This window comes from Gadus chalcogrammus, chromosome 13, assembly GCF_026213295.1.
Source record: "Gadus chalcogrammus isolate NIFS_2021 chromosome 13, NIFS_Gcha_1.0, whole genome shotgun sequence".
Taxonomy (NCBI): Eukaryota; Metazoa; Chordata; class Actinopteri; order Gadiformes; family Gadidae; genus Gadus; species Gadus chalcogrammus.
The window spans coordinates 9,290,360-9,312,660 of NC_079424.1; the positions used below are offsets into that span (position 1 = coordinate 9,290,360).

The 22,301-nt window shown below is 47.0% G+C and overlaps 1 protein-coding gene across 1 annotated transcript in view; it reads left to right on the forward strand.

The window, feature by feature from the left end:
- Positions 1–4,847: 4,847 nt before the first annotated feature.
- Positions 4,848–22,301, forward strand: part of grip2b (glutamate receptor interacting protein 2b) — a 77,310-nt gene continuing 59,856 nt past the window's right edge. The window contains exon 1 of the mRNA XM_056605498.1: positions 4,848–4,932. Coding sequence (XP_056461473.1) covers positions 4,851–4,932 — 82 coding nt within the window. The 5' untranslated portion in view covers positions 4,848–4,850. The remainder of the gene's footprint in view (positions 4,933–22,301) is intronic.

The following is a 22,301-nucleotide window of genomic DNA, read 5'->3' on the forward strand; positions in this document are numbered from 1 at the left end:
ACATATTAACACACAGGGAGGAAGCGAGAGTGCGTGTGTAAAACCCACACAAATCATAATGTTTACACTGTCCTGTAGGCCTACTCTTTGTTTAGTCGTTTACTGTTGCACTATATATACATTTAGTTGTTGTGTAGTTATTGTAATGTATTTCTGACTGTTTGAATGTATCTTGTGTTTTCCTCACCTAATATTGTTCATTTACATTGCCAAAGAACAAAACAAATTGTTTTGTTCTTTGGCAATGTAAATGTTCGTGTCCGATGGCATGCTTATTCAGCCCTTTGAATTACCTTAAAATCGTTTGAGAAATAGGCAGATAACCTGAGGTGACAGAGAGAGAGAGAGAGAGAGAGAGAGAGAGAGAGAGAGAGAGAGAGAGAGAGAGAGAGAGAGAGAGAGAGAGAGAGAGAGAGAGAGAGAGAGGAGGAGGGGGGGGGGGGCGCACATGGGTAGGCAGGCAGCAGAAAACAAGGGAGAGAATGATAGAAAGAGGGTGTTCGAGTTAAAGTGATGATAGCAGCAGTTCTACTACCGCAGGACTCTTCATGGATCAATAGATTTACTGCAGGGACAGCGTTGTCGTGCACTTCCAGTGAATAACCACTAGAGTTCGCACAACTCTCACAGAAGTACCCTCCATGGGAACGAACCAAAAGTGTAAAGCTTACAGTGAATTACGTCACTTTTTAGGTTGACTTGGTGTGTGTGTGTGTCTGTGTGTGTGTGTGTGTGTGTGTGTGTGTGTGTGTGTGTGTGTGTGTGTGTGTGTGTGTGTGTGTGTGTGTGTGTGTGTGTGTGTGTGTGTACCTACGTACGTGTGCTTTAGTGTATGTGTGTCTGTGTGTGTGTGTGCGTGTGTGTGTGTGTGTGCGTGTGTGTGATTAGGTGTGTGCGTGGGTATGTGTTTGTGTGATGTTGGACGAGTTCAGAGATCATTTTGGTGAATGAGGTCATCATGTAGAATTTTTAAGTTATTTGCAATATAAGTCTGTCTATATGGCAGACTGGGTGAAACTTAGTTTCAATGGACCATTTTTACTAGCACACCCTCTGGGCGTAGCACCTTGGAAACAACTAGCTCGTCAGGAATGGTAGAGGTTGAGTGGCTCGTGGGCATTGCGACCGCTAGCCTGTTAGCTTATGAGCAATTGAAAGCTAATTCAACCTGTTGTGTTTTTCATCACAAACATAGATTGCACCTATAACACACACACACACACACACACACACACACACACACACACACACACACACACACACACCACACACACACACACACACACACACACACACACACACACACACACACACACACACACACACACACACACACACACACAAACATACACTGCACAAACCCACACACACGGACGCAACCTTGCATGCACATGTGTGCACACACACAGATACACACACACACACACAAACACAAACACTCTTTTGCTATGTGCACATCGAGACAAAGAGAGAGAGAGGTGGGGAAGGGTAAGTGAGGATGGAGAGAGAAAGGCAGAGGGAGGGAGAGAGAAAGAGAGAGAGAATTAATTTCTCATTCAGATTGGCTCTACATGCCCAATTTCTTTCCGTGTTCATTCATTTATTAATTTATTAATCAATTAAATTGTAATTGCTGTGGAACGGGCCAGGCCGGCGGTCATCATGGCGGTACCAGCCCTTCTGTAATCCTCCAGAACTCACAGATGGCCAGACCCCCCCAAGGGGTAGTCACTGTGCTTCTTTATGAAACTTCTACGACTCCATTCTCAATTTATAACGTTCCACTTTTCAGATTTCCATGGTCAACTCCAAGCCCGATACTATTTCACTTTATTGGACTGCATGTTGTTGTTCTGAATTCTGAACGATTTCAAATGTTTGTATTCTTTTTTATTTTGTGAGTGTCTTTTTTGTTTTAGTGTATTGGCAATGGTAGCGCATATTTTCCATGTTAATAAAGCCCTTGGAATTGTATTGAATCGAAATTAATTGCAGCAGCGAGAGAGAAAGAGAGGGAGAGAGGAGGATGGAGAGAAAGAGAGAGAGAAAGTGAGAGTGGAAGAGGGAGAGAGAGTCAGAGTAAAGACAGAAAGAGACAGGTATAGATAGTTAGAGAGAGAGAGAGAGAGAGAGAGAGAGAGAGAGAGAGAGAGAGAGAGAGAGAGAGAGAGAGAGAGAGAGAGAGAGAGAGAGACTTTTTGGCCAAAGAAACATGTGTCTGTGTTTGTGTGTGAGTGAGTGTGTGTGTGTGTGTGTGTGTGTGTGTGTGTGTGTGTGTGTGTGTGTGTGTGTGGGGGGGGGGGGTTGTTGAGCTATCAGTGTGTCACTTGCAAACAATTGTGTGTTTGTGTATGTTTGATGTTGCGTGTGTGCGCACCACCAACATACTGAAGTAAATAATTTATACTGTGCACAATATAGTAGAGCATATCTTTAGCAGAGCATACAGCATAGAGCATGGAGCAAAGAGCATTGAGCAAAGAGCAAAGTGCATAGAGAATAGAGAATAGAGCATAGAGCAAAGACCATTGAGCAAAGAGCATATCACTCTAGGCTCTTTGCTCTGCTCTTTGCGCTATGCCATAGAGCATAGAGCAAAGAGCACAAAGCAAAGAGCATAGAGCATGGAGCATAGAGCGTAGAGCATAGAGCATGATATAGTATTATATAAAACATATATTTATAATCACTTTATATGTCTAGCACTTTCAGTGCCTCACCGCAGTCACATTATCAAACAAAACCTTCCTTACATACTCTGCGAGGCTGCGCTTCTATATGGATCTGTACAGTATCGTATAGTATTTTACATATTCATAGTTTATTATTAAACACACACACACACACACACACACACACACACACACACACACACACACAAACACACAAACACACACGCATTCCCGAGGCCACACACTTTCTCACTAACATGAACTCTCTCACATACCACAGCTGCTGCTGGGGGTGGTTTGGGATCTGTGTGTGTGTGTGTGTGTGTGTGTGTGTGTGTGTGTGTGTGTGTGTGTGTGTGTGTGTGTGTGTGCGTGTGTGTGTGCGTGTGTGAGCGTTTGTGTGTGTTTGCGTCAAAATGCGTCAGACTGAAACAAAGTGACGATGGCGTTGTGTACTTTGTGTGTGTGTGTGTGTGTGTGTGCGTGTGCGTGTGCGTGTGCGTGTGTGTGTGTGTGTCTGAGTCTGTATTTGCAAGCGAGCGTGCGTGTGTTGGAATGTCATAATGTGTCTGGGGAACTGAGCTGGCATTGCATTTATGCGTGTGTATATTGTTTGTGTATATTGTGTGTATCGTGTTGTGGTGGTAATGGTTTTGGGGGGTCATAATGTGTCTGGGGAGCGAGGGGCGGATCACATCAGTATTCTCTCTTTTTCTCCCTCCCTCACGTGGCTCTCCGCTGCTATCAGTTTTTTTTTCCCCATTAAGGTGTTTGCGGTGCGGGCAGAGAGTTTAAGCAGCACACGTTCAACTATACGGGTGTCGGACCCGCCGTAAAACGGTGCGAAATACGTCAAGCGGTTGAACCGAAAATAATAACAAAAACAGCCTTTCAGCGTGTGGCTTTCCAGCGCTGACTCACAAGAGCCTGCCCTGCACGAGGAGCTCCGGGCGCGCGGTGTTAATACTGCTGAGGTCCGGACGTTTAATTCCCGCTGCCAATTACCCGCCACTTCGTTGGCGCAGTGGGCAATGTGTGTGTAAGTGTGCATGCGCGCTTGTGTGCGTGCATGTGCGCGTGTGTGTCTCTGTGTGGTTGTGTGTGTGTGTGTGTGTGTGTGTGTGTGTGTGTGTGTGTGTGTGTGTGTGTGTGTGTGTGTGTGTGTGTGTGTGTGTGTGTGTGTGTGTGTGTGCGTGTGTGTGTGCACGGGCTGCAAACGAATTGTAGGGTATGCATGAGAGGAGAGAGATGGAATGACTTCGATGTAGACTAAATCATTATTATTATAGGCCCATTATAATAACGAGTAGGGCAGGCTTATTACTAAGTTTATTATTATGGCATTATAATTAGGCCTGCTATTATTCATTATTATTATTAGGCTATTATTAAATGTATTATTATAGCTATTATCATTATTTTATTTTGTTTTATTAGCCATATTTCTCGGTCCTGAAGTTGCTATCGTACAAACGTTCAAACACACCAAGAGGTTAGGACGCGGAGGAAGGCAGCCAGTGGTGCGAGTCATTATAACTGACGGGACCGTCACCCCTTGACTCACGGGCTCACGACACGCGCTCCGACGGGCTTTGTGAAGAAAAAAAGGGAAAGCTCGTACAATGTGAGCGCGCATCCGTTGTGCTCTTTTGGGGGGAAAAGAGTCACGAGGGAGTAACCATAAAAGCAGTGCTCGGTATACGGAAGACTTACCGAAGGAGCAAACTTGTATTGTATTGTCGGATACTATACGGTGACGCACCAGCCAATCAGAAAAGCACGTTGTTGCAGCGTTTTGTTATTATTTGGTCATAGTTAGGAGGGGGGAACGGGGTGGGGGGGACGTCACTGACACAACTAGCGCGTGCAACAGTGGAGAGACTATCGGTGTCGCAGAGGGACCAAGCGTCGAACCGACCAGCGGGTCACCGAGCACCGCGAGCCCCCGCCACCGTTGCACCGCTGCACGCGCAGGGGACCCACGGCACCGGGATAAAGCAAACAGAAACAAGGGCTCTTTATTTCAATTCGAGCAAAACGGGGTTACGGTGAATAAACCCGGGCACCGTCACCGACCGGAGAGGATCCGAGGCAGAACGGAGAGCACTGGGAGAGCCGTTTGTTCTTCTTCATCATCATCATCAACATCATCACCATCATCATCATCATCATCAAAGCATGCCGCTGTCTTCCTCGCGCAACACCATGCCCGGGTGGCGGAGGAACCTGACTTTCTGCCTGCAGCGGATGCACGAGGACGGTAGGCAGATAAACGCTTTGATTGGCTGCCTGGTTGTTAATTGCGCAACATTTGAGAAGTTAGTTGCGCCCGCTTGGGGTTGCGTTCTTCTCCCTGGCCCGACTTCATTGTGTGTGTCTGAATGTGTGTGTGTGTGTGTGTGTGTGTGTGTGTGTGTGTGTGTGTGTGTGTGTGTGTATTGGCTTGGCGTTACACATATTCTTCTCTTGGCGTGCTGCTGAAGCCGCGCGCAATGCGCACGTGTCGCTACCGGTTTGTTCCGCTGTGTCAGTAGGCTGTGCGCGAGGATACAGATACTGGCAGGTTGGGATGCCCCCGCAAAAACGGACTCTACCAGCACTGTCCGTGGTGTGTGTGTGTGTGTGTGTGTGTGTGTGTGTGTGTGTGTGTGTGTGTGTGTGTGTGTGTGTGTGTGTGTGTGTGTGTGTGTGTGTGTGTGTGTGTGTGTGTGTGTGTTCTTGTGTGTAAGTGCGTCAGACTGAAACAAAGTGAGGATGTCGTTATTAGAGACAAAGAGAGAGAGAGAGAGAGAGAGAGAGAGAGAGAGAGAGAGAGAGAGAAAGGGAGAGAGAGGTTGACAATGAAGCATATCATGTGCATTGAGCACAAAACACAGAGGCACAGAGTTCTATTCATACACCTTGTGATGTCGTTGTGGAAGGTGGCGGAGAGGGTGTGTAATTGCATGTTTGTGTGTGTGTGTGTGTGTGTGTGTGTGTGTGTGTGTGTGCATGGATTTGTGTGTGTGAGAGCGAGAGAGTGTGTGTGTGAGAGAGAGAGAGAGAGAGAGAGAGAGAGAGAGAGAGAGAGAGAGAGAGAGAGAGAGAGAGAGAGAGAGAGAGAGAGACAGTGGGGGGGGGGGTATAAAGAGAGATAGAGAGGGAGAGAGAGAGAGGGAGAGGGAGAGAGGGAGACAGAGAGAGAGAGAGAGAGTGAGAGACATTGGGGGGGTGATAGAAAGAGAGAGAGAGAGGGGTGATAGAAAGAGTGAGCTAGAGAGAGAGCGAGAGAGAGAGAGAGAGAGAGAGAGAGAGAGAGAGAGAGAGAGAGAGAGAGAGAGAGAGAGAGAGAGAGAGAGAGAGAGAGAGAGAGAGAGGTAGTTCGAGAGAGGAGATGCTTGGCCTCTGCGTGCATGTTTACAGATCAGAGAGTGTGTTGATCATGCTGTGTTGTGTGCGTGTTTGCCTCAACAAATGTAGTCGTTTCATAGAACATTTTCAAGTTAAACTGTTTAGTCATTTAGTTCCACAGGCAGGCAAGACGGCTTTGCACATGGTTCTACATTCGGTGTGTTTTCAATATGTGGTTATTGTAGCGTTTATGTGGATCTTTATAGGTGGTAATTGTATATATAAGGTATTTATGGATTCATTATAGAGTGTTGTATACAAACGGTAAACTATATAGTCATTCCTCATAAAGGTGGTTATGGTATATATTTGGTATGCATTCAGTTTAGAGGTGGTGCTTGTATAGATAGGACTTATATTTATTCAGTCGGTGATTATTGCATGCATACGATATACATGTATTTTTAGCTATAAATCTCACCCGTGTGCATGCTCATGCTCACACATTAAAGATTATAAGCATTTACACATCGTAAAACATTGAAAGATTGTCAAACTACGCAATTGAAAAGTAAAGTTGCCAATAACATGGCTGGAGTAAGCGATGTGTTCAGGGATGTTAAAAGACGAGCAATTTAGTCAACAGAGCAATTCAACAGAGCGACTTCCATGTTCACTCATTCCAACCGGAAAGTGTCCGTGGTGCACAGGACGCTGGTAGAAAAAGCAGCCTTAGGCACCTACCGACCTGGTAGGGCCCATTCCCGACCTGGCAGGTACAGCGTCGGGCCCATTCCCGACCTGGTAGGGCCCATTCCCGACCTGGTAGGGCTCATTCCCCATGGGCGGGGCCCATTCCCTATGGGCAGGGCCCATTGCCACCCTGGCAACACCCATATCTGATTACTGATTCCCTATGGGCCCCTCGCAACCCTGCAGGGCCCTGGATGAGCGCCTATGTTCACTCATTCCAACCGGAAAGTGTCCGTGGTGCACAGGACGCTGGTAGAAAAAGCAGCCTTAGGCACCTACCGACCTGGTAGGGCCCATTCCCGACCTGGCAGGTACAGCGTCGGGCCCATTCCCGACCTGGTAGGGCCCATTCCCGACCTGGTAGGGCTCATTCCCCATGGGCGGGGCCCATTCCCTATGGGCAGGGCCCATTGCCACCCTGGCAACACCCATATCTGATTACTGATTCCCTATGGGCCCCTCGCAACCCTGCAGGGCCCTGGATGAGCGCCTATAGTTACACCCCTGTGTAGGTGGTTATTGTTAGAATGATGAGTGGTGACAGTGAAGGTTCAATATATTGAACATTAAGTATAAAGGTTGATTTTATGCATAAAAACAGCGCAGGTGGTTATTGTATTTAAATATGGTATGTTTGGATTCGGTAGAGGTGGTTATTGTAATAATGAGGCAGTGAATATGAAGGTGGAGGATAATCTCTGTCCCCAGCCTTGAGCCACATCTCAATCAGAGTTCCCATCATGCAGTTCTCCGTCTCTCTGATCCCTGTTGAACCTCCAGAAATGTGAGATAGATATTTATGCAAATCACATACAATCCATACAACAATCATGCTTTCCATCGCTGCACTCGCCTTACACTTGATGGGCCACGGGGAGGTGTGTGTTTGAGCATGTGTATGTGTGTGTGTGTGTGTGTGTGTGTGCGTGTGTGTGTGTGTGTGTGTGAGTGCAGGTCACCCAACCAAATGGAGGACAGGACGAATGGAGAGTCAATGTAGAGAGAGTGGGAAATGTAATGAGGATAAAGGAGGGGAGGAGAGGAGGAGACATGGGGGAGGAGAGGGAGAAAGGGAAGGTATAGAGGGGGGGAGGAGAGGGGGGGAGATAGGGGAGGAGGAGAGGGGGGGGAGATAGGGAAGGAGGAGAGGGAGATAGGGGAAGATGAGGATCTGTGAGGAAGAGAGGGGAGGAAGGGATGGGAGGAGGAGAGGGGAGATAGAGAAGAGAAGGGAGGGAGGGAATGGGTGAGGTAGGGTGAGGAAGATTGAGAGAGGGATACGGAGCGAGGACATTAGATGGAGAGAGAGAGAGAGAGGGGGGGGGGGGGGGGGGAAAGAGAGAGAGATGAAGAGGGCTGTCTTCTAGTCCGTATCACGTATGGGAGGATATCCTATTAATCAGACGCTCTAAGATCAAATAACTTCATAATGTGGTGAGGAGACCACATTACACGTGTGTGTGTGTGTGTGTGTGTGGGTGAGGGTGTGTGGGCAGCGGGGGGGGGTTGGTCAGATTGACCCACCCCTTTGAACACTGCTTTGTGGTCTTGACTGCTGATACGAGGAGAGATGATGGACACGGGACGGAGGAGAGAGAAGCAGAGAAGAGTCGAGAGGAGGAGAGGAATGCAGAAAAGAGATATAGAGAGGGAATGAGAGGAGAAGGGAAAAAAGATTAGTGAAGAGGGGAATTAATATGAATCAGGGGAGAGAGGAGGGGATAGAAGCTAGAGGGGAGGGCACTGGAGACTAGAGGAGAACTAAGGGTAGAAAAGAAGAGAGAAAACTGATGAAATTGAGGGGAGAGGAGGAGAGACAAGCCTAGAGGAGTCGAGAGGAGGAGATGGGCGAGAGCAGAGGAAAGAGGAGAAGAGAGGGGAGATAATCTTAGTGAAGGGGAGGATGAGGAGAGGAGAGAAAACAAAATTGAGGAGAAAGGAGCAGAGAGAGATCATAGAGGAGAGGGGGGGGGGGGGGGCGAGGAGGAGGAACAGTGCAGTCTGCATCAGTGGAAGCCCTGCAGGTCCGGCTCCTGTGTGCCGCTGTGTGAATAAGGATCAGCAGCGATTCATTTGTTCTGAGTTTCCTTGTGTAAGAGGATCAGTTAAACCTGTCAGCAGCGCGCCCCCGGCCGGCAGCGCTCCGCAGATAACAGGACTCCACCAAAGCCTTCCCCACTCCTCTGGTTCCCGCTCAGAGCAACACCACACCGCCCTGCAACTCCCTGCAGCTCGCTGCACCTCCTCGCCCCTCCCTGCACCTCCTCGCCCCTCCCTGCACCTCCTCGCCCCTCCCTGCACCTCCTCACAGCTCGCTGCACCCCCTCACATCTCCCGTAGCTCCCTCAACCTCCTCACTCCCCCATGCACCTCCCTGCACCTCCCCACACCTCCCGTACTTCCCCACACCCCCTGTGGCTCCCCACACCTCCCCTCACACCTCCCTGCAACTCCCCACACCTCCCCTCACACCTCCCTGCAACTCCCACACCTGCACCTCCCCACACCTCCATGCACCACCTCAAACCTCCCTGCAACTCCCCACACCTCCCTGCACCTCCCCACACCTCCCTGCACCTCCCCACACCTCCATGCACCTCCCCACACCTACCAACAGCATACACAGTGAACAAATAAATACAGTGTGTCCTAATGTGTGTGTGTGTGTGTGTGTGTGTGTGTGTGTGTGTGTGTGTGTGTGCGCGTGTGTGTGTGTGTGTGTGTGTGTGTGTGTGTGTGTGTGTGTGTGCGCGCTCTAGTATGTTAGGGTGTATTTCTGTATGTGTGCGTGTTCATGTGTGTGTCTTTATGTTGTGTGCGTGGGTGCATGTGTTTATGGGTGTGTGAGTCTGTGTGATTGTTATAAGATGGCAGCCTGTATGTGTCCGTTAAGAGATACACTGGGTTGGAACAAGAGGTGAGATAGGAACAGATAACCTTTCAGTGTGTGTGGCGAGGGAGAGAGAGAGCGAGAGAGAGAGAGAGAGAGAGAGAGAGAGAGAGAGAGAGAGAGAGAGAGAGAGAGAGAGAGAGAGAGAGAGGTTATGGATAGTCTGGATTCCTTCATTGTTTCCTGAGCTGTAGATAAGGAGAGGAGTCGGAGTGTTGTAAAGGTCAGGTTCAGTCCTCCCACGGCAGCCACTGCTCCAGGTTGTGGTCTACATCCATTAGACTAGACTTAGCGTGGGGCTCCACACGAAATGTTGCCTTGCTTCATCATCAGAGGCACGTCGTCCTGCCACTCTGTACACTCCCCAGGAAAACATAGTTTGTGTTACGCTGTAAACCATCAATGTACTATGTACTTATTGTAAGTCGCTTTGGATAAAAGCGTCTGCTAAATGCCCTAAATTTAAATGTACAAAGAATGATTTCACCGCTTATGAATGCGGTGAGTAGGCACCAGAGCTCGCTATAGAGATATCCAGGGACATCGGACGGAGCCATGTATCTCTTTTTCCCTAGCAGTCGGAGCACCTTCCATTAAGTATTCCGGCAGCGTCTCCGAGCCAAATTAAAAAGTTGCCGGAACACTCAAAAGACGGAGCACGCGTTGGCAGCGGCGGTGCCGAGGGCAGAGTATTATCAGCTGCATCTGGTCAGCTCTCGCTAAACCAAACACAATGTCCCATCTCTAACAGGAAACGACAAGGAGCCTTAATGGCTTTTGGACGTACCATTTGACGAATCAATACCCCGAAGTACCTCTTCCCAGGCGATCTCTGCCGGAAATGAGTTGAGAACACCTGGAAACGTTAAGTCCGATGTGCCTTGACGCACCGCTTAACCGTCTCTGGTCTGGGGTACCCCTTAATACGACGCATGGTCAGAATGGTCAGGACAGTGGACCTAGGAAGTTAGTGATAAATGCTTTAAGAAAATCGATACCATTATCATCTTGGGCCTTTTAGTGTGTCTCCAGGACCCAATCACAAAGGATCACCCATTCAGGTGTACTCTGAGTTTCCTGTGCCCCTGGATCGTGACATATTTTGGCTCCCGACCCGACATTTGAGAAACACTGCGTTACAGATCACCGCCTTCTCATGGACGTCATCATTTTAGGAAAAAAATCCCAACTCTTCACAGAACTGCAGCTTTATATTGACATAATTGGTTATGCAGATTGGAGGCAGTTTCTTAATTAGGTGTGAGTTAATTGCACGCCCACCAGCACTTTGTAAGTCAATCCGAGCTGCCGCGATCCGAGCTCTGGAAAAGCACAAGCCCACTCACCGTGCACAACAGCGTGCAAGCTCACACGTGCACATGCATTGGCGCAGATGACACACGCATCATGGTTTATACTTATAAGCAGAAGCCGCCTAAGCTAAACAAAAACGCAAACACACACGCATGCTTGCAAATGCATGCATGCATATATGCACAGAATTATCGACATGCAAACACACACACACACACACACACACACACACACACACACACACACACACACACACACACACACACACACACACACACACACACACACACACACACACACACACACACACTCCTCCTCCATTGAAAAAAAATGTATGTGTAGGATGTCATTGTTTACATTGTGGTGAAGACATTCCTCCTCTGCACCATTACTTGGATCCCCCCCTCCTCCGCTACAAGAGACTAGTCTTGTTTCATGTTTGTTCTCTTCCTATTATGTTGCATACATATCAGCAAAAAAACAATACAAGGTACGATAAGATACACCGCAGTTGAAAATGCGTGTACTCAATATAGACAGTGGGGGTAAGAGGATGGATATGCTGCATCATGGAAACAGTTGTAGTGTATATCAAAGCAGGATTATACATTATATTTATTATCTAGCAGGAGCAGGAGCATATAATACAATTTCAACAAATTATATCACAAGGGGTTTAGGTAATAGGTCAAGTTAATGAACAAATAACAGCCACACTCTGTTGGGATATGTCCTACGGACGGTAATGTTGGCCCTGAAAGTTGTAACTAATTTCAGGCTACGTGTAGTGCTTACACCAGCGTGTACGGTGGGGTAAACAACTCAGAGAGCAGCATTAGTGAGGAGTAACTTTTTAAAAGCTGGACAGCAGCGCTAGAACATTACACCGCGGATCAGATACTACAGGATATTGTCAAACATACGGTGTGTTTGTTATTTTTATTAAATGTCCGGAGCCTCGGTAGAGGTAGGCAATGGTGTATCCAGAGATAGATGTTTGTGTGTAGATGATGGCGATCAAGACAGCCTCACTTCGATATTAAAACTCCTATCTCTAGCCTCCTGGGGTTTTTATCCGCACGCCCATGTTGTGAGGCAGAGAGGTTATCAGATGTTACAAAGCCGGGCATGAGGGATCAGGGACGGGCTATCTAATTGGTACAAGATCCCAGCTCCTTGTTTTCACAGGCTTAGCTGAAAATGAAGTTCACCTTGCTTGCTTAAATTTAACTGACATTTTATTGTTCTTGTAATGAGTTTGTGCGTGTGTGTGTGTGTGTGTGTGTGTGTGTGTGTGTGTGTGTGTGCGTGCGTGTGCGTGTGTGTGTGTGTTTGTGTGTTAGTATGTGTGCGTGTGTGTGTGTGTGTGTGTGTGTGTGTGTGTGTGTGTGTGTGTGTGTGTGTGTGTGTGTGCATACCCCATTTCATGCCATAACATTACATTAACATTATTCTGCTCTTTCAAATGTCAAATGGTCACCTTGAACCCGTGTTTCTATCTAATATTTAACTTATTCATTATTTTCCTACTATTAACAATGAGTCATTTTGCTTTTTTTCATCGTGTCATAATTAAGCATAACAATCAGCTCATATTCACCAGCAGTGGCAATGATCTTCACTGTTTGACGTGTGTGTGTTTGTGCATACGTGTGTGTGTGAGTATGTGTGTGTTCGTGTGTGGTTGAGAGAGAGAGAGAGCGTGTGTGTGTGTGTGTGTGTGTGTGTGTGTGTGTGTGTGTGTGTGTGTGTGTGTGTGTGTGAATCTGTTCTGGGGGACTGTGTATAATCTGTGTGTGTTTTTCTATGATATGTGTTTTTTTTATGGTGTTTGTGTATGTGTGTGTGTTATCTCCAAAGGGCCTGATATGATCAGCCGCAGTAGTTAGCGTTCCGCTCTGTTAACGCTACAGAGTGGAAACACAGTGCTCCAGTAGCTCGCGGCTCTGACACATGTAGCTAACCGTTTTGCTAACACATCCATTAGCATTGCTGTTAGCAGTGATTGAAGTTTTCAAATACAAACATAGCAGACTATAAATATGTGGGTGTGTGCGTGCATTTGCGTGTGTGGTTTTTGTATGACTGTGTGTGTCCTATGTGTGTCTTACCGTGTGCATAATTCTTTAGTGATCGTCACATATTTGCTTCTTTGTCTGCCTTAGTGTCCTTGAGCCACCCGCTCTGACCCGCGGGGCCGGTTTGATGCCAGGCCTGATCCGCATCATTGATGTGTAAATGAGACAGTGAACGCGGCGAGACAATGACCTAGCTGGGCTTGGACCTTGGTCCAGTCTGAAGGGAACTCCAGTGATTTGCATCGACAGTCGTAATTATCTAGCATCCATCTAGACATGTGACCTTCCAGTCACTCAGTGATTGGCAGCCGCTGCTATAAGGTCAGAGAGGTGCCAACACCCAATCTGCATAGTTTAAAAAACAGGGTAGAAAATGTTTCTGAGTTTTATACTCTGGGGCCCTTACATGGGCTTCCTGGTAAATGGGCTGTATGGGCTTCCTGAGAAGCCCTTAGAGGGGCTACTCTTCCCTCATGCTGCATTTCAAAATTGTTATTCTATGAGAGTATGTGGTATTGGCTTGAGGCCAGCAACAAAATAGTCAACATATGTACAGTTAGGTTAAGTTAAAGTTTGAGGTCTGGTTACGTTAAGGTATTAGGTCTGAGATGGTTCATTTTAGGTATTAGGTCAGCAATGTTTACATTAAGGTATTAGGTTAGAGAATGTTAGGTTTAAGTATTAGGTTGGAGATGGCTATGCTAATTCATTAGGATACAGTATTCGTTTAGATAATGTTATGTTTAGGGATAGTGATGTGGAAGTTTAGGTGAGGTAAGTTATGGTTAAGTTTAGGTATTAGGTTAGAGATGGTTGAGTTAAGGTATTTGCTTCCAGATGGTTAAATATAGGGATCAGGTTAGTGATGACTATGTTGAGGTATTAGGCTAGATAGCGTTAAGTTAAGGTAAGGGATAGGTGTTCCTAGGTCAGCATCTGAGGGAAGCAATGCAGCACCGTGGATAAGTCCATCCTGTTTCGACCGGTCCCCTCCTCCCTGCTTTGGGTAGAACACATCCTAGCTGCAGTGGAATAAATCCTCTATAGCATGACTATAGGGAGCAACTGCAGAGTTAGAGATTATAGAAACCGGTATTCTTCATAAAGCATTAATAATGCTGCTGCCTCAAATAACCGTAGATGCACCTTGGGTCTCTGTTCGTGTGCGTATGCATTTATGGTTATGCATTGGCGATTCCCAGTGTTATCCGACACAAAATCGGCAAAGGTCACTCATTCAGTTCTATAGTTCTTGTTCATCTTTATAATGTTAAGATGATGTGCCGAATCGATAAATATTTGAAGTGAAGTCCCCCTGACCTTCAGTTTTACATTTTTCTGGGTAGATGCAGGGGGCCTTAAGCCTTTGTGCTACACCACGGACAAAGCGCCCCATGTGGCCCCCAATGTTCCCCCCCATGTTGCCCCCCATGTTACCCCAATGTTCCCCCCCATGTTGCCCCCCATGTTTCCCCCAATGTTGTGCCTATGATGACAATGTCTAATCTCTCAACTCAAAATGCACTGCAATAAAGACATTCTTAGTCATGTCTATATCTATATATACGAATAGATAGATAGATAAGCAAGCTATTTATACATCCTGCATGTCTTTTTTCCGAGTTGAAAGCTGTTTAACTGCCGTTTTATTGGTGTTCAAGCGATTTGAATTTAGAAGAGAGCACATAATAAGCCAATTACTATTCAGAACGCCCCTGTTTTCTAGAACTCTGCTGGGCTGTTCCATCAGGATCAGAAAGACAGGGGAAAGAGAGAGAGAGAGAGAGAGAGAGAGAGAGAGAGAGAGAGAGAGAGAGAGAGAGAGAGAGAGAGAGAGAGAGAGAGAGAGAGAGAGAGAGAGAGAGAGAGAGAGAGAGAATGGAATTGTAAGATATAGATAATTTGACCACCAAGTGGTACTGTGGTGATAAACAATAGGGGTAAAAAGTAAACCTATTTGTGTTTATGTGTTAGCAGGAATGCTATATTGAATAGGTCATTGAGTTGACTGAGCAAGCCTGCCCTTCTTGCTTTAATTTCTATGTTGCAATGACCCTCACTTTATCAACTTTATTAACAGCGTTCATCACCAACATGTTGTGTCCGAGCCGCTCACCCCTGCTGCTATCTGGAAGAAGGGACATCCTGGGTTCCTTCCTCTGGGAATACAGGGAATGTTCCTGGTCCATTCGGGGTTCTCAGGGTTATGGGAGGGTCACGTACTATCGACACGCTGGTTATTTCAGAGCCGCAGTTGGAACTCACACAGCCGCCAGATGCCACAACGCAAGGCAGGCATCTGATTCTCACTCTAACACCCTACACAGGTGCTGCATTCAGTATCGACCTCTCTCCTCACCGACAATCCAACTCCCCAGCAAACTAGATGTCGCATGCGGCGATGTTTTGAAACACGCGCATGAGGCAGTCCTCCCTTCTATTAGAAAATAGCTGAGTGTGACGGTTCCCTTTAACGGTGATAAAGTGGCCTGGACTTGGAGATGTTTCTCTTTCCATGGTTGAGCTATCTCTGATGGCCTCCACAGTGATGGCCTGTCTCTGTCCTTGTTGTTGTTGTTGTTGCCTTTCGGTGATTTGAGGAGACTCCTTTTCCCCTCCACCTCCGTTTCCTCCCTCTGCCCTGTTCATAACTAACGGTCTCCTCTGAGGATTTTGGGTAGGACCCGGCCAGATCCCTTTTGGAGTCGGTGAGGCTCTTCACAAAGACCTGATTAATGGGGGGAACAGCTTGAGGTGACTCTGTAACCGGGTCTCTATCTAACTGCGCCTCTGTCTCTCGGTCTGACTCTCTTGGCTTCTGTCTCTGTCTCTGCCTATCTCTATTTCAATTCACTTCCAAAGAGCCCCATTGCCATGGAAATAAACATTGACATTGCCAAGCAGGAAAAATAAAATGTACGTCAGAAAATAACAAAGTACCAGAGTTAGAATGAAAAGTTGAATATTCAGTCTACAGTAGGACAAATATGTAAAGGTCAGGAGGAGTGAGATAGGTGTGAGCTATCACAATAGTTCCCATAACTGGTGACTTTGACTAGAATTTAACAATCTATTCCTCTGAGTCTCTCTCTCTCTCCCTCTCTCTCTCTGTCTCTCCCTCTCTATCTCAATATGTCTTGCCCTCCCTCCCTCTCCCCCCCCTGCCTTTCTTTCAGACAGTATCTAAGATGTCCTTTATCCTGTGAACTGGCTGCCAAGGACGAGCAGAAGTCTTTTCTCTGCTGTCCACATGAATCTGCCTCCAGAAGAACAGCAGGCAGCAAAACAGAGAGTGAGATGGAATTTAAGAGATTATGTGAAATTATTTCTTTAGGCTGCCGGACAGATAAAAAAAACAAAACCCACCTACTCTGAGGAGAGAGATTGAGAGAGAGAGTGTGTGTTTGTGTGTGAGGTGTGTTTGTTTGTGTGTGTGTGTGTGTGTGTGTGTGTGTGTGTGTGTGTGTGTGTGTGTGTGTGTGTGTGTGTGTGTGTGTGTGTGTGTGTGTGTGTGTGTGTGTGTGTGTGTGTGTGTGTGTGTGTGTGTATGTGTGTGCGTGTGTGTATATAGTATAATCCATATCACAGGAATGACTGGTGTAAATCAGGAATATGGCAAACGACTCCTGTCTAAATCGGGTATATCTGATCCATGACTACTGTCTAAATCAGCACTATCAAAGGAATGACTCATATAGGAAGGCAGGAAAGATTGCTCTCGTCTAAATAAGGAATATCAAAGGAATTCATTTTTATTCAGGATTGTCACAGGGATTACTCCTGTCTAAATCAGGAATATAACAGGACTGACAATTAAGTCAGGGATGTCCCCAGAAATTATAATTTTCGAAATAATCAGGAATAGACTGATTGCCGTCTAAATCGGGAAAATCAAAGGACTGACTGCCGTTTAAATCAGGAATATCACAGGCCTGACTGCTGTCTAAATCATGAATATCACAGGACTGACTGCCGTTTAAATCAGGAATATCACAGGACTAACTGCTGCCTACTCAGGAATATCACATTAATGACTGCCGTCTAAATCACGAATATCACAGGACAGACTGCTGTCTAAATCAGGAATAACACAGGACTTACTGCCGTCTAAATTAGGAAGATTGTGAGAATTACTGCTGCCTAAATGAGGAATACCGTGGGAATGAGTGCTGTCTAAATCAGTTCTCTAACCAAACTTCCACTCTCATCCTCCTTCTCCCCAGGGATGCCGATTAGCATACAACATTATCATTAGCATAATTAACACAGGAAACAGTTCCAGCGCTACGGTTAGCGAGACCCACGTTTAAAGGAGTGTAGAGTTGCAGTAATGTGAGGATTTAAATTTAAATTAGTAACGGTACACCAGCGGAGTGCACTATTCCCGACACAGTTAGAGGTCCATTTGGTACGGATCATATTTCACTTCCTGTGGTTTGGACTTTTACTTCCTGTTGATTAGAAGTTGAGTTTGAATGGCACCCTCTGAACTTTGTGTGGTATTGTGGAACAAGCAGGGGTAGTGATAGTTGGTGGTAGCATGGCTCTATCTTATCACCTGTGGTACAGTGTGTTTGGGAACATAGAATATATTGTATAGATCCTAACTAAAGCCCAGGCAGAGCATATCACAGTGTTTCCCCCAAAAAATTTCTTAATCAAGGTGGTCCAGGAGCGGGGGGGAGTTTTCAGTTCGCAATATTATATACAACCACCTGATGCCGCCGTTTCAATTCCATTCAAAAAGCTTTATGGCACGACCATCATTGTGAACAGTATTACCAATGCATTATTTATCTTTATTTTTTGTACCTGATGTAAGTATGTTCTCTTTCCCTACGAGATTTTTGTACTTTGTTAATGCATAAAAATAATAATAATATATATATTTTTTATACGTTGGTAGTCAAGGCGGGGCCCTTTTGCTGTTAAGGCGGCCGTAACCATACAGTGCTGGGGGAAAAACACTGATCTCATGAGAGTAGTACAAGTACCTGGAATTCATACCAAACTCATGGAAATTAGTTGCGGCGGTTAATCTAAACCACAGAGCCAAATAGGATTCAAATACGATTAGTGTCCATCTAAATTACAACAAATACATTTACTAACCTGGAAAGGGTGTTAAGTTTGGTTTATTGAATCAATCTCAAAAAGGCTTGACATAGTTGTGGAAAATCTTTTTTCTCAAGGTTTTATGTTAACAAGGAATTCAAGCTAAGAGCAATGACGTTCATACATGTGCATATCCCTGTGTGTATGTGTGTGTGCCTGCATGCATGTGTGTGCGTGGTGGACCTGAATGGCAGCCGGTGCTTTCTGTTTGAGAACATGCCGCATTCTGTATTCTGCAGTGAATCAGAAATAGAAGAAGGTCAGAGCTCAGGTCAAGGCGAGAGGTCACACGGAATAAACACAGCATCCCATGGAAATGTCAGAACAAGTCATTTAAAGGTACATATTGGTGTGTGTGTGGTGTTTGTGTGACGAAGTGTGTGTGTGTGTGTGTGTGTGTGTGTGTGTGTGTGTGTGTGTGTGTGTGTGTGTGTGTGTGTGTGTGTAAGCTTGTGTGTGTGTCTGTGTGTGTGTGTTTGTGTGTGTTTGTGTGTGTGTGTGTGCTTACGTACGTATGTGTACGTGCATGGGTTTTTTGTGAGTGTGAAAAGCAGAACACAGCAGCATAAAGATTCCAGGGGCAGTCATGCATGACTACACAGCTAGAGGGAGGACATACACACACGCACACACACTCACCCATATATATTAGACACATGAACGGAATTACATACATGAACCTCCTTTACTGTCCTACCACCCACGCAGAGAGAGAGGGAACGAGGGAGAGAGAGCGCGCGCGAGAGAGAGAGAGAGAGAGAGAGAGAGAGAGAGAGAGAGAGAGAGAGAGAGAGAGAGAGAGAGAGAGAGAGAGAGAGAGAGAGAGAGAGAGAGAGAGAGAGAGAGAGAGAGAGAGAGAGAGAGAGAGAGAGAGAGCGCGCGTGCGAGAGAGAGAGAGAGAGAGAGAGAGAGAGAGAGAGAGAGAGAGAGAGAGAGAGAGAGAGAGAGAGAGTTAGGGAGAGAGAGAATGATAATGATAGAGATAGACAGATGGAGAGAGAAAGAGAGGAAGTGAAGAATGAGAATCAGGTCAGAGGACAAATGACGAGACAAACTCCAAACTATAAATAATCACAGGAATAAACACCCTGGGGAAATGTCACTTCCTCTTGGTCACATGGTCCACAGGGAAGGCCCTAATTGGTCAGCAACAGCAGCTGACTGGGGTTATACTGGGAAGCTCCCAGCACGACCACATCACGTCTTCAGTTTCATGGGGCACTTTCAGTTACTATTTACTATTTCAAAATTTAGCAGACCTCTTTATCAAAAGTGACTTTGAGTGACGTGAACCTATTCAGATACATGTCATGAAGGAGCAGGTAAGGGTTTTGGGGCATATTGCTCAGTGTTGCCCACAATTAAGGCTGACGTTGGGAATGGAAACCGCAATAGTAAAGTAGATATTTCGGAAACTGTTAGCTGATGAACGCATCCATTGTCGACGTTCGTGGGGTTACTGAGGGCGGCATGTGACCCAGCAAATAGAGCGGGTTGGCTGGTAACCGGAAAGTTGCTAGTTTGACCCCAGATGACCTCCTGTCGAGGTGTCCCTGAGCAAGAGAAAGGCGACAGCCTTTCATGGCTGACACCGCCGTCGGTGTGTGAATCCGTGCATGAATGGGTGATTGTTAGGCAATATTATAAAGCTTTGAGTGGCAACTGGTAAGAAAAGCGCAATATAGATGCATGCAGTCCATTTAGTAACTGAGAGCACTGCTAGTCGACTCCAGATAGTGCTACGTCAGTGTATGGCCAGGCCTACTCACTGGTGGACCACCTGGGGGCGACCCAGGGTTCACTGAGGCCCAGGGCTGAGCAGTATGGATCAGAGGCCGAGGAGCACCAGCCAGGCACCCAGAGTGGAGGCCCGGCCCCTGGGATCAGTGATAGTGACGCGGTGGTCTAAGGGTGGGAGCCCGGTGAGATGGCGGGGAAATTGCCTCCTCCACTTTAGAGATAGCTGCCAGTGGCCAAACAGCCTGCTACTAGTACAAGCAGGAGAGACACTAATAGATGTTCTATGGTCTATGTACGTTATGTTCTATGTCCTGCATTCAAAGTTCTATAATATTTATCCTGTGCCTCATTTTCTAGAATGTATAGATAGACGGATCGATTTGTCCACCCGAAGAAAACTGTGACTGTGCTGGGCAGCTTCCAGTGTCCACCCGGAGAAGACTGTGGTGCTACTTGGCATCTCCCATTCTAAACAGTAGAAGAGTGAGCTTGTACTTGACAGCTACTAGAGTAACCAGTAGGAGAATGTGGTTGTACCGGCCAACTCCCGGTGGAACCTGTAGGAGACGGTTGTTGTACTGGGGAACTAGAAGAGAGATTGGACCAGCAGGAGAAGCAGATGAATGGAGTTATTAATCCACTCAGGGCTCAGCTTTGATGTCCCAAATCAATTCGCCAGAGTAGTGCTCACACTTCACCCAGTTGAATGGAAGAATGAAACAGAGAAAATAATTCAACTGTATGAACGTGTGTGTGAGTGACTTTGTGTGTGAATGTGAGCACATTTGTGTGTGTGTGTGTGTGTGTGTGTGTGTGTGTGTGTGTGTGTGTGTGTGTGTGTGTGTGTGTGTGTGTGTGTGTGTGTGTGTGTGTGTGTGTGTGTGGTTGTGTGTGTGTGTGTGTGGATGTGTGTGTGTGTGCGCGCGTGTGTGTTAGTGTGTTTTTTCTAAAGCTGTACCTGGGGGGGGAGTGTGACATCAATTTAAAGCGATTCGCAGCATTAAAATAAAAAATTGATGAAGAAGTCTTTGTGGAAGACATTAAGCTGGAGAGAGAGAGGAAGACGAGTGAAAGACAGAGGAAGTAGGCAGGTTTATTTCCCCATTTCTCTCTTTTTTATCTTTATCTTCCTCTGTCCTTTTATCTCTATCTAACCATCTATCCTCTTGTTCCCTCTATCTGTCTCATTCTGTCTGTATTTCTCTACCCCTTTCTCCCTCTCACTCTTTCCCTCAACCTCTACATCACTCTCTCTCCCTCTATGTCTCTCCATCCCTCTCCCTCTCTGCCTCTATCTCTCAGTCTCTCTCTCTTTCCCTCTACCTCTCCCTGCTCTCTCTCTCACCCTCTCTTGCTCCCTCCGTCTTCCTCTCTCTCTTTCTCCCTCACCCTTACTGCCTCCCCCTCTACCTTTCTCCCTCTACCTCTCTCCCTCTACCTCTCTCTCTCTTTCCCTCACCCTGTCCCTTTCCCTCTGACTGGTATTTAAAGACCAGTGATTGGCTCGTTGTGTTCTTTAAAGTGTATTTTTACTACTAAACCACAACAGCCTTACTGCTGAAGTCAATGGGCCAAGAAATCACACACACACACACACACGCACGCACGCACGCACGCACGCACGCACGCACGCACGCACGCACGCACGCACGCACGCACGCACGCACGCACGCACGCACGCACGCACGCACGCACGCACGCACGCACGCACGCACGCACGCACGCACGCACGCACGCACGCACGCACGCACGCACGCACGCACGCACGCACGCACGCACGCACGCACGCACGCACGCACGCACGCACGCACGCACGCACGCACGCACGCACGCCCGCACGCACGCACGCACGCACGCACGCACAGCACGCACGCACGCACCACCGCACGCACGCACTCAACGACACGGCACAGCACGCACGCACAGCACGCACTCACGCACCGCCACGCACGCAACTCACTCACGCACGCACGCACGCACTCACGCACGCACGCGCACAGCACGCACGCTAATCGCAACGCACGCACGCACTGCACGACGCACGCACGTCACGCACTCATATAGCCTTGTAAACACACACACACAGACACAACATACACAGACAGACAGACAGACAGACATACAGACAGACACACACCAAACACACAAACACACACACACACACACACACACACACACACACACACACACACACACACACACACACACAAACTCAGATATGTAGGCACACAGTGACACACAGAAATGTTTGAGTTTGTGATCATGAAAAGTCTAGTGAAGTTACCTGTCTGCCATCTGTCCTCCCATCTACCTTCCATCTGTCTTTCTTCAGTCTGTCTGTCTGGCTATGGTTTATATCTCTGGTGTCCGTCTGTCTCTCTACCGTCTGTCCGTTAGAGGGAATGACAT